Source organism: Leucoraja erinacea, chromosome 4, assembly GCF_028641065.1.
Source record: "Leucoraja erinacea ecotype New England chromosome 4, Leri_hhj_1, whole genome shotgun sequence".
NCBI lineage: Eukaryota > Metazoa > Chordata > Chondrichthyes > Rajiformes > Rajidae > Leucoraja > Leucoraja erinaceus.
This window is the reverse complement of record NC_073380.1, coordinates 30,023,342-30,041,711: the sequence shown is the minus strand read 5'-3', so window position 1 is coordinate 30,041,711 and position 18,370 is coordinate 30,023,342. Positions and strand designations below refer to the sequence as shown.

General features: G+C 44.6%; 1 protein-coding gene across 12 annotated transcripts in view; it reads right to left on the bottom strand.

The window, feature by feature from the left end:
• LOC129696231 (receptor-type tyrosine-protein phosphatase mu-like) overlaps window positions 1-18,370 on the bottom strand; it is a 905,597-nt gene that overhangs the window by 223,180 nt on the left and 664,047 nt on the right. For 7 of the 12 annotated variants that reach the window (XM_055633915.1, XM_055633917.1, XM_055633918.1 and 4 more), the window contains one exon: window positions 17,955-18,090. In XM_055633915.1, the coding sequence (XP_055489890.1) occupies window positions 17,955-18,090 (136 nt within the window). Of the gene's footprint in view, window positions 1-8,304; window positions 8,335-17,954; window positions 18,091-18,370 lie in introns of all 12 variants that reach the window. The other 5 variants (XM_055633926.1, XM_055633914.1, XM_055633916.1 and 2 more) reach the window with 1 other exon arrangement.

Below are 18,370 nucleotides of genomic sequence, written 5' to 3'. Positions count from 1 at the left end.
AATACCCTCCACCCCAGGTCCCCAATGTAGAGGGGGAGAATCCCTGCGTAGAGGGACCCCCACCGGGGGCCCCCCTCGCGACTGAGCGGAATAGATTGGGTGAATGTACAAAGTCTTTCATCCAGTGTAGGGGAATCGAGAACCAGTGGACATAAGTTTAAGGTGAGGGGGAAAGATTTAATAGGAACCTGAGGGGTAACTTCTTTACACAAAGGGTGGTAGGTGTATGGAATGAGCTGCCGGAGGAGGTAGTGGAGGCAAGTACTATCGCAATGTTTAAGAAACATGACAGGTACATGGATAGGATAGGTGTCGAGGCATACAAGTGAAAAGGAATCAGTAGTAAGGAAGGTAAACACAATGCCAACAGTTATTTCAAGTGGACTAGAATACAAAAAATATGGTTGTAATGTTGAAGCTCTATAAGGTGCTGGTTAGGCCACATTTGGAGTATTGTGAGCAATTTTGGGCCCCATATCTGAGGAAGGATGTGCTGGCTCTGGAGAGGGTCCAGAGGAGGTTTACAAGAATGATCCCAGGAATGAGTGGGTTTGCACACATTATGATGAACAGTTGACGGCACTGGGCCTGTACTCGCTGGAGTTTAGAACAATGAGGGGGGACCTCATTGAAACTTACCGAATAGTGAAAGACTTGGATAAAGTGGATGTGGAGAGAATGTTTCCACTAGTGGGACGTCATAGTCTCAGAATTAAAGAACGTTTCTTTAGAAAAGAGTTGAGAAGGAATTTCTTTAGTCAGCGGTTGGGGAATCTGTGCAATAAGCCAGTTCGGTATTCCAACTGCGCATGCACAGGTCATGGGTCGCTCGGACTAAACACTCAAGGCAGCTGTGCCACTGCATCTCGTCCCTATCCAGCCGCCACTGAGCCGTCCCCGTCCCCTCTTAAGTGTCCCATCTGAAATCGGCCCATGGCGTGAGGGAGCGGCAGAGCGTGGAGGAGGGGAGGGGGGGCGCAGGCCCGTCGCAGCGGTGACCCAGGCCCGCATGAAACATGGAAAAGCACCAACTCCAGCCCAACCCCACCAGTCCCGCCGGCGGGACAGGCAGAATCGCGCTGGGGCCGGCGACTCCCCTCCGCACTGCCTACGGGACTGGGCCGACACTCCCATCCGCGGACTTCTTGATAGAAGACCCACCTTCAGACTTCGCACACATTAGACTTTTGCGCCGTGGTTGGGATGGATGGGAGTGGGGATTTCCACGGGCGCAAAGAACATAGAAACATAGAAATTAGGTGCAGGAGTAGGCCATTCGGCCCTTCGAGCCTGCACTGCCATTCAATATGATCATGGCTGATCATCCCACTCAGTATCCTGTACCTGCCTTCTCTCCATACCCCCTGACCCCTTTAGCCACAAGGGCCACATCTAACTTCCTCTTAAATATAGCCAATGAACTGGCCTCAACTACCTTCTGTGGCAGAGAATTCCAGAGATTCACCACTTTCTGTGTGAAAAATGTTTTTCTCATCTCGGCCCTAAAAGATTTCCTCCTTACCCTTAAACTGTGACCCCTTGTCCTGGACTACCCCAACATTGGGAACAATCTTCCTGCATCTAGCCTGTCCAACCCCTTAAGAAATTTGTAAGTTTCTATAAGATCCCCCCTCAATCTTCTAAATTCTAGCGAATACAAACCGAGTCTATCCAGTCTTTCTTCATATGAAAGTCCTGACATCCCAGGAATCAGTCTGGTGAACCTTCTCTGTACTCCCTCTATGGCAAGAATGCCTTTCCTCAGATTAGGAGACCAAAACTGTACGCACTGACCTAAAGTTTGCGTTGTGTGAACTGAATGTTCTCAACGTCCTGGCCGTACACGGGCGTTTTGTGAGAGTGGTTGGATCCCAGCTTCAGCTCAACCAATGTCGGTCACATTATCCGGACAGGTGGCGAAGGAATCTGGAACTGATGTGAGGCATCGGCGATGCTCTGGAATCCTAGTCGGCCACCGCCAAGCAGCGGGGTCAAGTAGGCACGCCCGACCCGGATAGTAGAGGTGTCAGTTCTTCCAGCGGCGAGTGGAGAGGCAGCAACTACCGCGGGCCGCTCACCTGTCGGGCACTGACTCCTCGATCCCGGGATCCAACCACTCTCACAAAACGCCGGTGTACGACGAGGACAGTAGGAACACTCAGTTCACTCAATGCAAACTATAGGTCATTTGTTCCTTGCGCCCGTGACAATCTCCAGCGCAGTCGAGACGAGGGGGTTCTGAAGTTGCATTCTTTCGATTGCGGACATTTTCTCGACTCTCCTAGAAGCAACGAGCCATGGCTTTACCAGTGGTTGTCTGTCTAACTGAAACCTCTCTTCCCCCACCTCTCACCGTCTCTCCCTGTCTCCCACTCGCATCTACCCCCTCTCTCTCGCTGTTACACCACGCTCTCCCCCACTACCAGGCACCCCGTTCACTTTTTTTTATTCTCGATCGACCTTTGAAAAATCCTATGATTCATTGCATTTTTCGGAATACTGAACTGGCTTATTCTTTGCCACGGAAAGTGGTGGAGGCCAAGTCATTGGATACTTTTAAATTAGATTCTTGATTAGTCCGGGCCACGATTGAAAGGCGGAGTAGACTTGATTGACCTAATTCTGCTCCCATTACTTATGACCTTATGATATGGGCCATATGCAGGCAGGTGGGACTAGTGTAGATTAGGCTGTCAAAAAAGGTGACACAGAGTGGCGGGGCCAGAGCTAGCAAGTGATAAGACCATAAAACATAGGAGCAGAGTCAGGCCATTCAGCTCATTGAGTTTGCGCCACCATTCAATCATGGCTGATCTATTTTTCCTTCTCAACCCCATTCTCCTGCCTTCTTCCTGTAACCTTCGACATGCTTACTAATCAAGAAGGTATCAATCTCCACTTTTAAAATACCCAATGTCTTTGGCCCCATAGTTATCTGTGGCAATGAGTTCCACAGATCACAACCCTCTGGCTAAAGAAATTCCTCTTCATCTCTTTTCTAAAGGTAACTTTTATTCTGAGGTGGTGCCATCTGATTCTAGACTCTCCCACTAGTGGAAACATCCTCTCCATTTCCCACGATGGGTGGATCCAAGGTGAGGAAGGATTCATTGATGGTGTCTACAGTGAGACAAAGCACAGACAAGGTGTCCGCTTTGTTGAGCACCTGCGCGCTATCCGCCATGGCTACCTGGAGCTCCCTGTTGCCAACCATTTTAATTCCCTTCCCAACCAACACACTGACCTCAGCCTCTTCCACTGCCAGGGTGAGGCCAAATGCAAACTAAAACAACAGGGCATCAAATGTCGCCTGGGTAGTCTACAAACCGACGGTATAAACATTGAATTCTCCAATTTCACGTCACCTGCCCCTTTTACTCTCGTTCTGAACTACCCAGGCCTTCTCATACAGAGTGTAGAAACAAGGAAGTGCAGAAGCTGTTTGACAATTAAGGGCACAAAGTGCTGTAGTAACTCAGCAGGTCAGGTAGCATCTCTGGAGAACATTGATAGGTGACTTTTCAAGTTGGGACTCCTTTCTTCAGATTGATTCAGTCTGAAGAAGGGTCCCAACCAGAAACATCACCTACCCATGTTTTCCAGGAATGCTGCCTGACCTGCTGAGTTACTCCAGCACTATGTATCATTCTCTCACACCCAGCCTTCTTTCCAACTCTCCTTGCCCTCTATCTCTAAGTTTCTTTTCCCCACCCACTCTCTCAGTCTCTCACCCACATACCTCTCCCCCGGTTCCCACCTTCTTCCACCTACCCATCCCACCTACCTCTTTTGGTTCTCTGCTTCACCTTCCATTCCTATCAGATTCTATCATCTGCAGCCCTTAGTTGCCTCCACTTATCACCTTCCAGCCTCTGTCGCTATCTCCACCCTATCCCCCCCCACTTGACTCAATTTACCAATAAATCCCTCTACTTCTCTACACCTGGATCCACCTATTTGTTTGTCAACTCTTTCCAAACCCCTTCCCTTGCCCTTTATACTGGCTATCACTTCGATATACTTTCATTTCAGATGAAATGTCCTGACCCAAAACGTTGACTGTCCATTTCCCTCCATGGATGCTGCCTGACCCTCTGAGTTCCTCCAGGAGCAAAGTAGTTTCTGAGTGGAGACAGCATTACATGTTGCATCCATTTTCAACCTGCTCTGCACTTTTAAATGAAATTGCCTCACACGTCACCTGCTACCTACCCAGTCAATGGCACTGTGAATGAGGTGTCAGCTAATGTTCCCTTGTTAACTGGCTCCATAACTAGTTTTGCCTGTCCCATTGTGCTTCGAAAAGGGGATTTTTCCAATGCAGAGACAGCCCAAGACTGTAATTCTGAGTTCAGGCCACTTGGCGGTGCAATGAGTTACATCTGTCAACCTAGGACTAGGACCAATTTGCTGACTTTTCACTTTGGTTTGTATTATTTTTAACATGAAAAATAAAGGCTTAAGAATAGTTCTAAATATCAAGTATCAATATTCATGCGCCACCATTAAGTTTCACAATTACTTATAGAACTTCAGAACAGGCATCAGAACCAAAAACTTCAGAAATAGAAAGACACAAAGTGTTGGAGTAAGGCAGTGGGTCAGGCAGCGTCTCTAGAGAACTTGGATAGGTGATGTTTAGGGTCGGAACCCATCATCAGATGGATTGCAGGGGGGGAGGGCAGGAGAGGGAGCAAGAAAGCTGGAAGAGAGGAGGGGCAGGACAGAGCATGGCCGGTAGTAGGTGAACCTATTGTTCCCCCCTGCAATTAGTGAACCGAAACGTCACCCATCCTTTTTCTCCAGGGATGCTGCCTGACCGCTGAGTTATTCAAGCATTTTGTGTCCACTTTTGGACGATTACTGATATTGCTTAGTTCTGTATTCAGATTTATTGAATTATCTGAATTTAAATTTCCAGTTGTCATGATGGCTTTGAACTCCTGCCTCCAGACCAATTGTGGCACACACTATTTACAACAGATGTCCTGACTGGTAATGTTGTAAAGATAGTGCATTGTAAAAGGTGGAAGTCTCCAATTTTAGGTAACCTCTAACAACCCCCCCCCCCCCCCCCCCCCTTCCCAATTCTACCCCACACCACCCTCCCCTTCTACCACCCCTGCCCTTCCCCTGTGCCCCACCTAGACTCGCCCCGATTTCTCGCCTCCCCCTCCACCTACATTCCTTCCTCTGGCTTATCAATTCGCACTCTTCAATCCTTTTGTCTTATGCCTTTGTCCAACAATCTGTTGGTCAACCCTCTTCCCATCCATGTTCACCTAATACCTGCCATGCTTTGTCCTTACTCTGCCCTCACGGCTTTTTTTGCCCCCAACCTCCCCTACATTCAGGTTCTGACCTGAAACGTCACCTATGCATGTTCCCCGGTGATGCCGCCTGACCCGCTGAGTTACTCCGGCACCTCACGCCTTTTAAAAAAATTGTAAAATGATGATAAATAATGCACTTGCTAGGGCCATTTTATGAGAAGCCTGGTGGATCGATTGCATTACTTAGCAACCGAGCAAGAATACCCACCCTGCACTAAACAAAACTTACATTTGGTTGAAGAAACAAAATAACCTTCCTATCCACTGATCTAAAATGTCCGTTCACAACGACAGTGGTCGCATTAAATAATGGCGCAGTTTCACTGTAGTGCCATCAAAATCTCATTTATTGTGTGTTTTATTGCTGGCAAAAAAAAACTCACAGTGGACTCCTGGGTATCTGATCGTACGTCAAGAGCACTTCAAACTTACAAATAAAGTATTGCTTTAATTTCCTCTCCGAATAAAGCAACGGAAATAAAAATAACAAAGAAAAGGTGATTGCACCTCATTCTTGCTAAATGAGTATCACTGGATCCCAGCCACAAGTGGCTGTTTCTGAATTCTCCTGATCACACTTCAAATCATCACTTGTTTCCCTTTACATTTACATTTCATTTACATGTACTGGTGCCTTCAACGGTGGACTCCACAGAAAGCAAGAGTGCTGAATCTGTTTGATTGTCTACTTTTAAGTGTTCACTGTTGTCGACCTTGGAAACATTTCCCGCAAGGCCGATTTCATCAATTATTTGTGGAAGTGCATACTTTGCAATCCATTTGCAATCACTGTCCTTTCTTTCCCCGTCTCAATGCCTAATTTTCTCCTGTATGTTTACACTGTGAATGGCTTTCTCCCTGTAGTCACAATCTTCCCTTATTCATAATGTAACAATGGCAACTGTGACACCGTTTCGTGATCACATCCAAAGGTCTCAGGTACCCTGTTCAAACCCTCAGCTTTGCCTTTCCTGCTGCACACTGACATTCAAAACGAAAGCCAAGGTTTCCTTTGGTTTTATTTTCTCTCGTTGGGAAACCAATAACTTGGTTGTATCTTGACTGAGTGTGAGCCCTGACAGCAGGCTCATAAACCTTTGCAGCTGGGCTCCCTGTCATCCTGTTCTCAATCACCATTCATGCTAAATAATCCTCACCAATAGCACCCACTGGATACAGAGAGAACAACTCCAGACCTTAGTACACAACCCAAGAGATAGTTGAGGCTGCGACCATCCCAACATTTAAGAAACTGTTCGACAAGTACATGGATCGAACAGGTTTGGATGATTATTGACCAAACAAGGCAGATGGGAGTAGTGTAGCTGGGACATGTTGGCTGGTGTGGGCAAGTTGTACCAAAGGGCCTGTTTCCACACTCTATCACTCGATAACTCTATGACTCTATGGCAATGATTAAACCTCATAATATCAGACCGACGATTCGATTAGATAATGAAACACTTATAGTCCAAACCAAAGAGCAACAAACCTCTCTGCTGAAGCCAGGCATATTCAACAATCTCATAGTGCAAAGATATAAAATGCTGGAAGTACCCAGTAGATGCAGCAGCGTCCATGAGGAGAGAAACAGCAGTGTGTGTTTCAGGTCAAGGAGTCCTTTATCAGAACAGTTTGGTGAATATTTAGTATATACAGTGACAGCTATTAGGGATGCTGCCTCACAACGTTAGGGGCCCAGGTTCAATCCTGATCTCCGGAGTTTGCAGATTCTTCTCATGACTGCATGTGTTTCCTCCTGGTGCTCTAGTTTCCTCCAGTATCCCAAACATAGTGGATGTGTTGGTTGAGTGGCCACTGTCGGTAAATTGTCCCTAGTCTAGGCGCATAGTGGAATCTGGGTAGAGTTTGTGGAATGTGAGGAAAATAAAATAGGGAGATTAGTGTAGGATTAATGTAAATGGGTGATTGATAGTTGGCATAGGCCCAATGGGCTGAAGGGCCTGTTTTGATGATGTATCTCTCAAGGACTCTAACGATATCTCAAATCTATTTGCAATAACTGTCCTGTCTTTGCTTTTTTCAATACTTAAGTTTTGTTTAGTTTATTTTCATGTGCACTGAAAAGCTTTATTTTGCATACTATTGTCAGTATAAATATTATAATTGAACTGTGAACAGTATACAGATACAGGATAAAGTGAATAACATACAGTGCAAGATAAAGTCCAATAAAGTCAGATTAAAGATAGTCCGAGGGTCTCCAATGTTTAGTTTATTTTACTTTAGTTTGTCACGTGTACACTGAAAAGCTTTTTGTTGCGTGCTATCCAGTCAGCGGAAAGACTATACATGATTACAATTGAACCGTGAATAGAATACAGTCATAGGATAAAGATAATGACATTTAATGCAAGATAAAGTCCAGTAAAGTCTGATTAAAGATAGTCTGTCTCCAATGAGGTAAATGGTAGGTCAGGGCCATTCTCTCGTTGTTGATAGGATGGTTCAGTTGCCTGATAACAGTTGGGAAGAAAGTCTCTGAATCTGGAGGTGTGCGATTTTAGACTTCTGTACATCTTGCCTGATGGGAGTGGGGAGAAGAGTGAGTGACTGGGGTGAGACTTGTGTGATGATTAATAAAGGGCCCCTAATCTGAAATATGCCTTTCTCTCCTCACTGACATTGGCTGATCAGTTGGCTATTTCCGGCATTTTCTGTTTTTGTTTTGTATTTCCCGCACCAGCGATTATTTTTTTTCATGCCAATCCTCAATTAACACCAACAATTCTGCAAAATCTGGCAAAAATATTAGTTCAAAATATTCCAGCATGGTTTGCTGCTTTGCATTCTATTCTTAGAGTATACATTAAGGCAGTTAAAACCAAAATCAGGCAGCAAATCTGGAATACCAGGTGCCTGAAAAACAAAAATGTGAATGGAACAAATGCCTACATGGAGAAGAATGGATAAAAGCATGAAGCAGATCATTATCAAAGCAGTTACTTACAGGTAATAAGTGTAGGACTGAGAGCTTCTTCTGCCAGGTGAGATGGTTGAAGGATTTAGGCAGGTGGGAAAGGATGGTATGAAAGGAAAAGAAAAGCAAATATTAATGAATTAAAAGAAAATCTAAATTAATCCCTTCCTAATAAAACATATTAAAATGCTGCAGTGGTTGAAGATTAAGTGAAGGTACGCAAGTATGATAGCAAGAATTGAAACAATACAATGTATATATTCTAATACTACAACACAGATCGACACAGGAACAGGCCCTTTGGCCAAATGTTTGTGCCGAACAATTTAAAATTAAACAGCTCATCTGCCTGTACACTCCCTCTATTCCCTGCACTTCCATGTGCCTATCTAAATCTAAAAGCCACAAAAATGCCACTAACATATCTGCCTCCACCACCATCCCTGGCAGTATGTTCCAGGCCCCCACCACTGTCTGTGAAAAAAAAACTTCTTCTGCACATCTCCTTTCAACTACTCCCCCTCCCACTTTATAGCTTATGCCCTAACTAGTGTTTGATATTTCCACCCTGGGAAAAAGCGTTCTGAGTGTCAAATGTTTCCACTATTCTGAAAAAAAATGACTGCCCCCCTAATACCTTTCCTTGCATGGTGGATGGTGAACGGTGAAGTGGGCAAGAAGGTTCTGGGAAGAATATGTGGAGGTGTAAATCCATTGATCATGAACTGATTCCCAGCCTTGTACACCAAAACTTATTCTCCAAGAGTCACCTAAACCCATTTACTCATCTTGGGCGCAGATTGAAGAGGTTGATGAAGTGAGGGAACTGGATTCATCGCTGAGGATCAGCTCATGAATGCCTCTAAATAAATCTGGAAATAACTGTGGCAGAGGCATTAAGCAAGGCTCCATTTAACCTGTGCCTGAGATAGATGCATTTGTGAAACCAAATTAGTTTCAGTTAAAATGGTCCGCCAATAGTTGGCAGGAATAGCATTAGATTCTAAACCTGTCCTCAATGAGTAGATTTGTGTAAGAAGGAACTGCAGATGCTGGTTTACACCAAAGATAGACACAAAAAGCTGGAGTAATTCATCGGGTCAGGCAGCATCTCTGGAGAAAAGGAATAGGTGACAATTTAGGTCGTAGATCCTTCATCAGGCTGAGAGGAACACTGGAGGTAAGGGAAGGTAAAGAACAAAGCAGAGCCTGCATCAGTGTTTCCAAGGCAGCCAGACACCCACACCACCCTGACCACACTCTCATTTCACTCCTACCATCGGAAAGAAGGTGCTTGAAAAGAGGGTGCAAGTACAGCAGCAGCTTCTTCCTGACAACCATCAGGCTATTAAACACTACAACCTCCAACTAAGCTCTGAACCACATAGACTTGGGGGCATTGGTTTTGTCTTTGCATATTATCTTTTGTTTATTTTTTTAATATACTGAACTTTTTTGTTGTGCAATATGATGTTTACAGAGTACTATGTTTACACATTTATTGTGCTGCTGCAAGAAAGCATTTCATTGTTCCATTTCGGGACAGGTAAGTACAGGTGTCAAAGGTTATGGGGAGAAGGCAGGAGAATGGGGTTAGGAGGGAGATAGATCAGCCTTGATTGAATGGCGGAGTAGACCTGATGAGCTGAATTGTCTAATTCTACTCCCATCTCTTATGACCTTATGATATATGACAGTAAAACACTCTTGACTTGGAATATTAAGGTAGATGGAATCGCTATGAGAAAGCTCTTTCCAAATGTATCAATGTAGGAGGTGAAAGCAACAGTGGTGTGAAGAGGGGGCCCACTCTACAAAGTTTCTGGTCTAAATGGGAGATACCAAATGCAGGTTGTGGTAACTTCTTAAAGAGTGGCCAGAAATGTACAATGACAGAGAGATGGCCTTAAACTTGGCAGCAGGTAGATGGGGGAAGAGCTTGTGAATCACGACTGGCATTAAATATGTCTGAGCATATGCTCCCAGTTATCTTTGTCTCCAAAGCTTACTGTTGCAATGACTTCAAAGGAAATCACCACGTGGAGATGATAACTATGCTCTCACAGTTATTTAAGGCTAGAGATGAATTTCCTTACTGGAAGAGAGAAAGTGGGTGACGGTGAGAAAGGGAGCGAAACATGGAATGCAAACGTCCCCGGGTGTTGTACCTCTTGTGAACAGGTTCACCCACTTAGAAGCTGTCGGGACAGAAGACGTTATCACACTGAGGGCGGACTGGCTTGCGAAGCGAAAAGGGCTGTTGAGCCAAAACCAAAGAGGCCAAAGTCAGGCAACACCATTGTAGTTGGAGACTCCATTGTGAGAGGTACGGACAGGGGTTTCTGCGGGAATTGACGGGATGCGAGGATGGTGTGCTGCCTTCCTGGTGCCAGGATCCAGGATGTCACGGACAGAGTGTAGAAAATCCTCAAGGGCGAAGGTGAACAGCCGGAAGTGGTAGTGCATGTCGGCACAAACGATGTCGGAAAGAAGGGGATGAATATTCTGCAGCGTGACTTTAGAGAGCTCGGAAAAATGCTGAAAAGCAGGACCTCCAGGGTTGTTATCTCCGGTTTGCTTCCAGTTCCTCGTGCTAGCGAGAGCAGGAACAGGGAGATACGGGACCTGAATGTGTGGCTGAGGAACTGGTGCAGGGGGCAGGGATTTAGATTCTTAAATCACTGGGATCTGTTTTGGAGTAAGGGGGAACTGTTCAAAATGGACGGATTGCATCTTAACAGGTGGGGCACCAGCATTCAGGCAGGCAGGTTTGCCACTGCTACACGGTGGTTTTAAACTGAATAAGGGGGGGTGGGGTGTCAAATGGGATAGTCGAGGATAGAGTTAAAGGGAAAGAGAGTTAAGGGATTGTTAATGACCCCAGAATTAACGGGAAAGAAAGCTCACAAAGGGATAAGAGAGTATGGCCAAGTGTAATAGGGATCGATGTGAAAGGTGAGATGCGTAAGGAATTAAAAGTATTGTATATGAATGCGCGAAGTATAAGAAGTAAAGTAGATGAGCTTGAGGCTCAGTTAGAGATTGGTAGATATGACATTGTGGGGATTACTGAGACGTGGCTACAGAAGGATCGGGCCTGGGAACTTAAAATTCAGGGTTATATATCCTATAGAAAGGACAGGCAGGTGGGCAGAGGAGGGAGGGTGGAGTCAAGGGATATGGGGAGAAGACAGGCACGGGTTATTGATAGGGGACGATCAGCCATGATCACAACGAATGGCCTCCTCCTGCACCTAGTTTCTATGTTTCTATGTTTCCACATGTCCAACAACATGAAAGTAAACCATTTTGGCTCCCCTTCCCATTCCCATACTAAAGGCCCTGTCCCACTTATGTGTCATTGGCACGCAAATTACACGACCTCGTCGTCGCGTTGAGGCGCACGGGCATCGTGTGGCCGCGCGGGGCCGGTCCCACTGAGAAGCGCGGAGGGGTATGGAGTTTGTGCGCGGTATCGCGCGGCGCTCCGAAATTTTGTAGCGAACAAAATCTTCGCTCGCCACGGCCTGTCGCGTAACTGACGGCCGTGGTAAGTGGGACAGGCCCAAGACCATGGCGCGACGCAACGTCTCACCTCCAACAGCAGCAGAAGAAGACAAACGATCGCCGAGCTCGGCCTGGGGCTCACGGCCGTTGCGGTCTGGATCCGCCCTCACTTCTACTCCCAGAGCGGGGCCAAGAAAATTGAAGATAGACATAAAATGCTGGAGTAACTCAGCGGGACCGGCAGCATCTCTGGAGAGAAGGAATGGGTGATGTTTCGGGTCTAGACGCTTCTTTCAGACTGAAGGGCCTCGACCCGAAACATCACCCATTGCTTCACTCCAGAGATGCTGCCGGTCCCGCTGAGATACTCTTACATTTTGTGTCCATCTTCAAATGACGTCACGTGCTCCAGACGGGTGTGCAGATGCATGAAGTCGCGCACGACCTTCGTGAGACCGTTGCGCCTCAAAGCGACCATGGGGTCGCGTGATTAGCGTGCCAAGGACACGTAAGTGGGACAGGGGCTTAACCTTTCTGTCCTGGGCTTCCTCCATTGCCAGTGAGGCCACGCCCAAATTGGAGGAACAACACCTCATATTTCACTTGGGCAGCTTAGAACCTTACGTATGTTCAGCGGTATGTACGTTGAAATCTCTACTTTTAAGTAACTTCTACTCCCCTCCCCCCCCCCCCCCCCCATGCCCCGTTCCTCTATCCTAGTTGTTTAACCAGTTCCACAGTTCACCACAGTGTATCTATCCCTCCTGAGATCACAACTTCCTTAGCCTCTGGAAGCAAGGATACCAGAAAATCGGCGGTGGACCTGTATGAAAAATTGTATTCTTTTGATCCTGAAGTTTTACTTTCTTATTTAATTCATCTGATCTCTAAATAATACACAGAGGAATCACTTTAAGGAGACAATGGAACATGGGTAGTAGCTTACAAACGTTCATATTGTAATAGCTGGAAATCCCATTCAAACTTGAATTGACATCTTTGGTTAGCACTCCTTCCACCATGTATTCAACGTATTTATGAATATCACAAGTACAAATGAATTGCTCCAGTTTGCATTATCTTATGGGTTTTGCTTGAGTATGATTTCTTGCATTGATTTTTTTGAGGGTGATCTTTATGTTTTTTGCATCACCCTCCATTACATCTATAATCACAATCTCGAGCTAAGAGTCTGAATTATGAATCTTCCCCAAGATGTTCTGATAGCAATTGGTGCTATCTAATACTGAGGTGCACAATTGATTTGTGGAAAATCACTAATGTTTAACTTGCGTCCAGCCAGTCTGCACAGCCAGTCCACGAGCTAGAGTCAACTCAATTATTATTATCACCGTAACTTTGTTTATTGTCCCCAACATGCCAATTGTCCTGGGTTAGTCACGTTTACAATACAATACCAATACAATACCGTTTATTTGTCATTTGAACCTCACATGAAATTCAAACGAAATTTGGTTTCTGCAGTCATACAACAAGAAAAGAACCAAGACACACACCAACACAATTCACACAAACATCCATCACAGTGAATCTCCTCCTCACTGTTCAATGCAATGAATAATGCAAATGATCACTGCAATAATTATTAAGGGATTCTATTAGAATGAAGGTACCAGAAAATACCAACTTAAATTATCTTTCCAAGAATAATATAAAAACTAAGAATGAATTGTAATGTGGAATTAATTTTCTCATTTATTTTCTGCAAAGAAAAGCCAAAATACTCTGACTGCAGTGGAAAAGTGAGGGGTTCTTGAAGAGACTGATTGAGTTTGCAAATTAAGGGATTTTGTAATGCCCAAATATCTCCTTCATTGAGATCACAACATTACAGTCAAACCTCATATGTCACAAGTAGAGGTCTGAATTTCAAAGTAGTTGAGAGACAGATGCTTGGATCTACTGGCGGCGCAAAGAAATGCTTAAACAAGGGTTTCCAAAGTCACAGTTTGTATTATTTGGTTATTTTATATCCATACTGTCGTCATTCTCATTGGGAAACCATGTTGAAACTGGTCTAACGAGATGTACAACCATCAAGACAATGATTTGTCTGCTCATCCCAGCATCGATGAAAAAAAATAAAGGGTAATGCCTCACTCACTTCATCTAGGATAACTTCACGGCATCTCACAGCAGCCTTGCCATTCAAATTATGTTGGGTGTTCCGTACAAAATATCCAACAAGCCAACTGGATAGGATGTTGTCACCAGAACTAGTACTGCATTGCACCACCGGAGAAACCTCAGTCTTTTAAATGCCTCAGTTCCAGGGCAAAAGAAGATTAAACTAGCTCTGCAGAACAAGCAAGGTAACAGACTAGCCATTCCTCTTCGGCCTGTGCACCAGCATGCTTTTAAAGTGATGTACACAATAAACCCTTCAAAATTTACACTGGGCAACACCAGTAGAGAATCTCTCAATCTAAGATGTTGTACTTGCTTTGTATTTCGCTTGGGTAACTCACAATCCAGTGGTATTCTAGTTTTAGTTTAGTTTAGAGGTATAGCGCTGAAACAGGCCCTTCGGCACACCGAGTCCACGCAGACCAGCGATCCCCATACACTAACACTATCCTATACACACGAGGGTTAATTTTACAATCTTTACCAAAGCTAATCAACATATAAACCTGTTACGTTTTTGACTGTGGGAGGAAACCCAAGCTCACGGAGAAAACCCACGCAGGTCACGGGGAACCCACGCAGAGGTCATGGCCAGGTCTCTCGACACATTTTTATTGTTCTTGCTGTCTGTCCATCCCTTCTCAACAACTTGAAACCTGTTTATCTCCAACCATTCCCAGTTCTAACAAATAGCCATTGGCCTGAAATGCTGACCATCTTCACCTCTCATATGCTAAATTTGGACTACTGGACTATCGTTTAATTGATTGCCACACCTCCTCCAGTCATGGACACCTTGCAGAAGCCCTGCTCTTCTCCCCAATGTGAATGCCTCGTTCACCTTCCTTGTTTTCCCTGTTTCCCTTCTTGGCTTTGATGAGATATCTCACCAATTTATCTTAGATTTATTTATTTGTGTTTTCTCTGACCCCTGCATCCTTTTCTCCACATCTTTAAAAATTGTTTATCCTTTGCTCACAGATGCTATTTGACCTGATTTCCTGTTTCACTTCATTTTTAATTTCAAAACGCAGCAGGTCAGGCAGCATCTCCGGCGAAAAGGAATAGGTGACGTTTTGGGTCAGAACCCTTCTTCAGAGTGAAAGATAGAGATAGCTGAGGAGGGTGGGGGAGGGGGTAGGATTGGAGGTGAGTAAAGGCCAGAACAAACAGGGCCAGCAACAGTTGACGTCAGGAAGGGTGGAATCCATAATGGCCCATTGTTGGCTGGAGTAGATTTGTTATCAAGATACAAAGATGCAAACAGTGGACCTGGTAGGATGACTAGGATGGGGAAGGGGGGAGAGAGAGGGTGGAAGGAATGCATGAGTTAACTCTCGCATAATGTTTTGCATTCATTTGAATTTTGAGGCAGATGTTTTTAACCCCTCCTCAGCCCGACACCAGTGTCACAGAGCCATAGTCATACAGCATGGAAACAGGCCCTTCGGCCCAACCTACCCATGCTGACCAAGATGTCACATCTACACTAGTCCCACTTGCCTGTACATCATTTCTCTAAACCTTTGCTATCTTGTCTGGAAGATCAGGCTTGTAGAGAAATCCTGAAAGGTTGTCCACTTCAGGCTTGGTGATGTAGACAAAGAGAACTTGGGTAGAGTGGATGTGGAGAGGATATTTCCACTAATGGGTGAGTCTAGAACCAGAGGTCCTAGCCTCAGAATTAAAGGACATTCCTTATAGGAAGGAGATGAGGAGGAAGTTATGTCGTCAGAGGGTGGTGAATCTGTTGAATTCATTGCCACAGGCGACCCCCTGGCGACATGCGACATGTCGCCAGGGGTCGTCTATATGGTCGTGAGAGGTTTCCTAGTCACCCAAAGAGTCGTAGCGTCTTTCTGGTCGCCGCTGCATTTTCAACATGTTGAAAAGTTTTGACGACCTATGACGGGTGCCGGCAGTCGCCGAAAAGGTTGCGTAAGTGGGACAGGCCCTTAATGCAATCATGTAAAACCCTGAACTATACAGACAATAAGCACACAGAACGACGGCACTCTGCTGAGATCTGCAGCCAGTCTGAAATAACAAGCTGCATTTTAGCAAGACAAGACTGACTCCCGCTGTCTCTCACTCTTTAAGAAAACTGCAATCTAATGAATAGGGAGCAGGTTTGCGATATTTAATAATATAAACAGAGTAAATCTTGTCGGCAAATACTCTTGGCTTCAAACTGTAGCTTTCTAATCAAATTATGCCCGATTGGATTCATTTATCTTTCTTTTAAATTGTCCTGATCAATCTTGATAGGTTCCTGCATCTTTCCATTTACTGCCATAGGTCTATCAATAAACAAAAAACTCATAAAACTGTATTCAGCCTGAGCAAAGAAAATAATCCAAAGGCGTTAACATATTTAATTAATCTTTCTTTAACACAGATGACCAATCAAAATCTAACCTGCGGACATGTATGTCACATTCTGAGCTGTTTTGGCAAATATGGTGAGCTTTACTTAAATCACAGCTGGATTCTCTTAAATAAGGACAGTACTCCCACCATACCTTCAACTATCAGAAACTTCCTTTAATTTGGCTTTACAACTCACCCCTCTTGTTTAATTGTGTGTTACAGAGGATTGAACGTGATGTATTAAATTGATGAAGAGGACTTCATGTACATATGAGGACTTAGCTGGATGGAAGTGCCCTGAGGTTAAGGCACTTAGAAAAAGTAGTTTGTTATGCAAAGTTTATAATGTTATCTTTGCAACACATTTGGTAAACATCTGTGCCACATTTCACAGCCTCTATTGAATGGCGTTGTTAATTTTGCAGTCACATGAACTCGCCTGAAGTCATTTTTCTTAAGAGGCACTCCAATCTCTGTTTCTGTCCAAGACACAATCAGGCACAGCCATTCTTAAAACATTGACCACAGACATCTTCCCCTTGCATGCTTATTCATACATTAGACACCATAGTACCATGTTGGTTATTTCCACAACTCGCTGCCAATCCTTGCAAAATGCTGAACGTTTAATTGCGACCAGTTTCAGCTGCGATGCATTGCTATGGTAACGTACGGTGTGCCACCATTTCCAATTAGAATATCTTATCTTTTGTGAATTCTCGAAGAAGAATTGAGAATCTCATCCTCTTTCTCTCTGGAAATATTTGTGGGAACTAAGCTCTGTTTTTGTGGGAACTAATTGGGGTGATGACACAGCCCGCCTATGCCATATGGCCTAGGCCAGAAAATGTCCATCCTTAAGCAGTGCTTGGTATAATTACACTATTACTGAGCATGGACACAATATTGTGACTCATGGTTGTATTGTGATACTGGCTGGGAGTATAATTGCACTTTGTGGGAGAAGTAGTAGCAATGCTGTCCCCTGCTTTAATGATTTAAACCATCTACAGCTTGCAATCCATATACAAATTGTATATAATTAATGCAGAGACATACAAGATCAAAGACAGATTCCCACTCTGAAAAGCCAAGTTAATTCTCATTGTACGCAGACATGTATTTTATGATCATCTTGGGAGCTTCATTTTGAGATTCTTAAATGGCTTTTTTGGTCCTTAGGCATGCCAATGAGAAATGCTGGTGGTCACCTTTGCAAAGAGGGACCCAATCACTGAAATAACTATCAATGGATCCAAAGGAATTTCTATAGATACACAGTGGTCTCAGGACAGCTGGTAGAGCTACTGCTTCACAGTGCCAGAGACCCGGGTTCAATCCTGACCTCGGGTTCGATCCTGACCTCGGGTGCTGTCTGTGTGGAGTCTGCATTACTACCTGCGACCGTGTGGGCTTTCTCCAGGTGCCCCGGTTCCTCACACATCCAAAAGATGATTGACCTCTGTAAATTGTCCCTAATGTGCAGGGAATGGATGCAGGTTGGCTAATTTAGGACTAGTGTGAATGGGTGAGTGGTGGCCTGTTTCGATGCTGTATCTCTAAACTAAACTAAACAAAGACAGGGTTAGTGTGAAGCAATAGAATTTATCTTGCTATGGTGTCTCTGTTCATTATCTCCCTTCTGCCACACATACCTCTTCTTCATGATCAACACAATGCCGAGGAAAATGATGACAAACAGAAGAATTCCGGCAATGACTCCGGCGATTTTCACCGTGTGGTCCGTCTGCTTCTCTGGCTCTTCTGCGCTCGGTTTACGAGTCGCACTTCCTGAAAGGCAGTGAATTCGCACAGGAGAAAGATTAAAGAAACAGGATGTCCACATTTACCTCCCTTTTCACCTGTAAAACATAAATCTCCATGCACATTAAAGACCAAGAAAAGATACCATGGCCTTGAAACGTTGCTGCACACACGATCACATCAACAGGGTCATGTTACTTTGGAAACAAAATGCGTGATATTTTGGCAGACGCATTAAATCATTAATTTCAATTTTCAGCATGTGTGTGAAAATAGTTTGTTTGAGCATTGACCTTTAAACAACGTA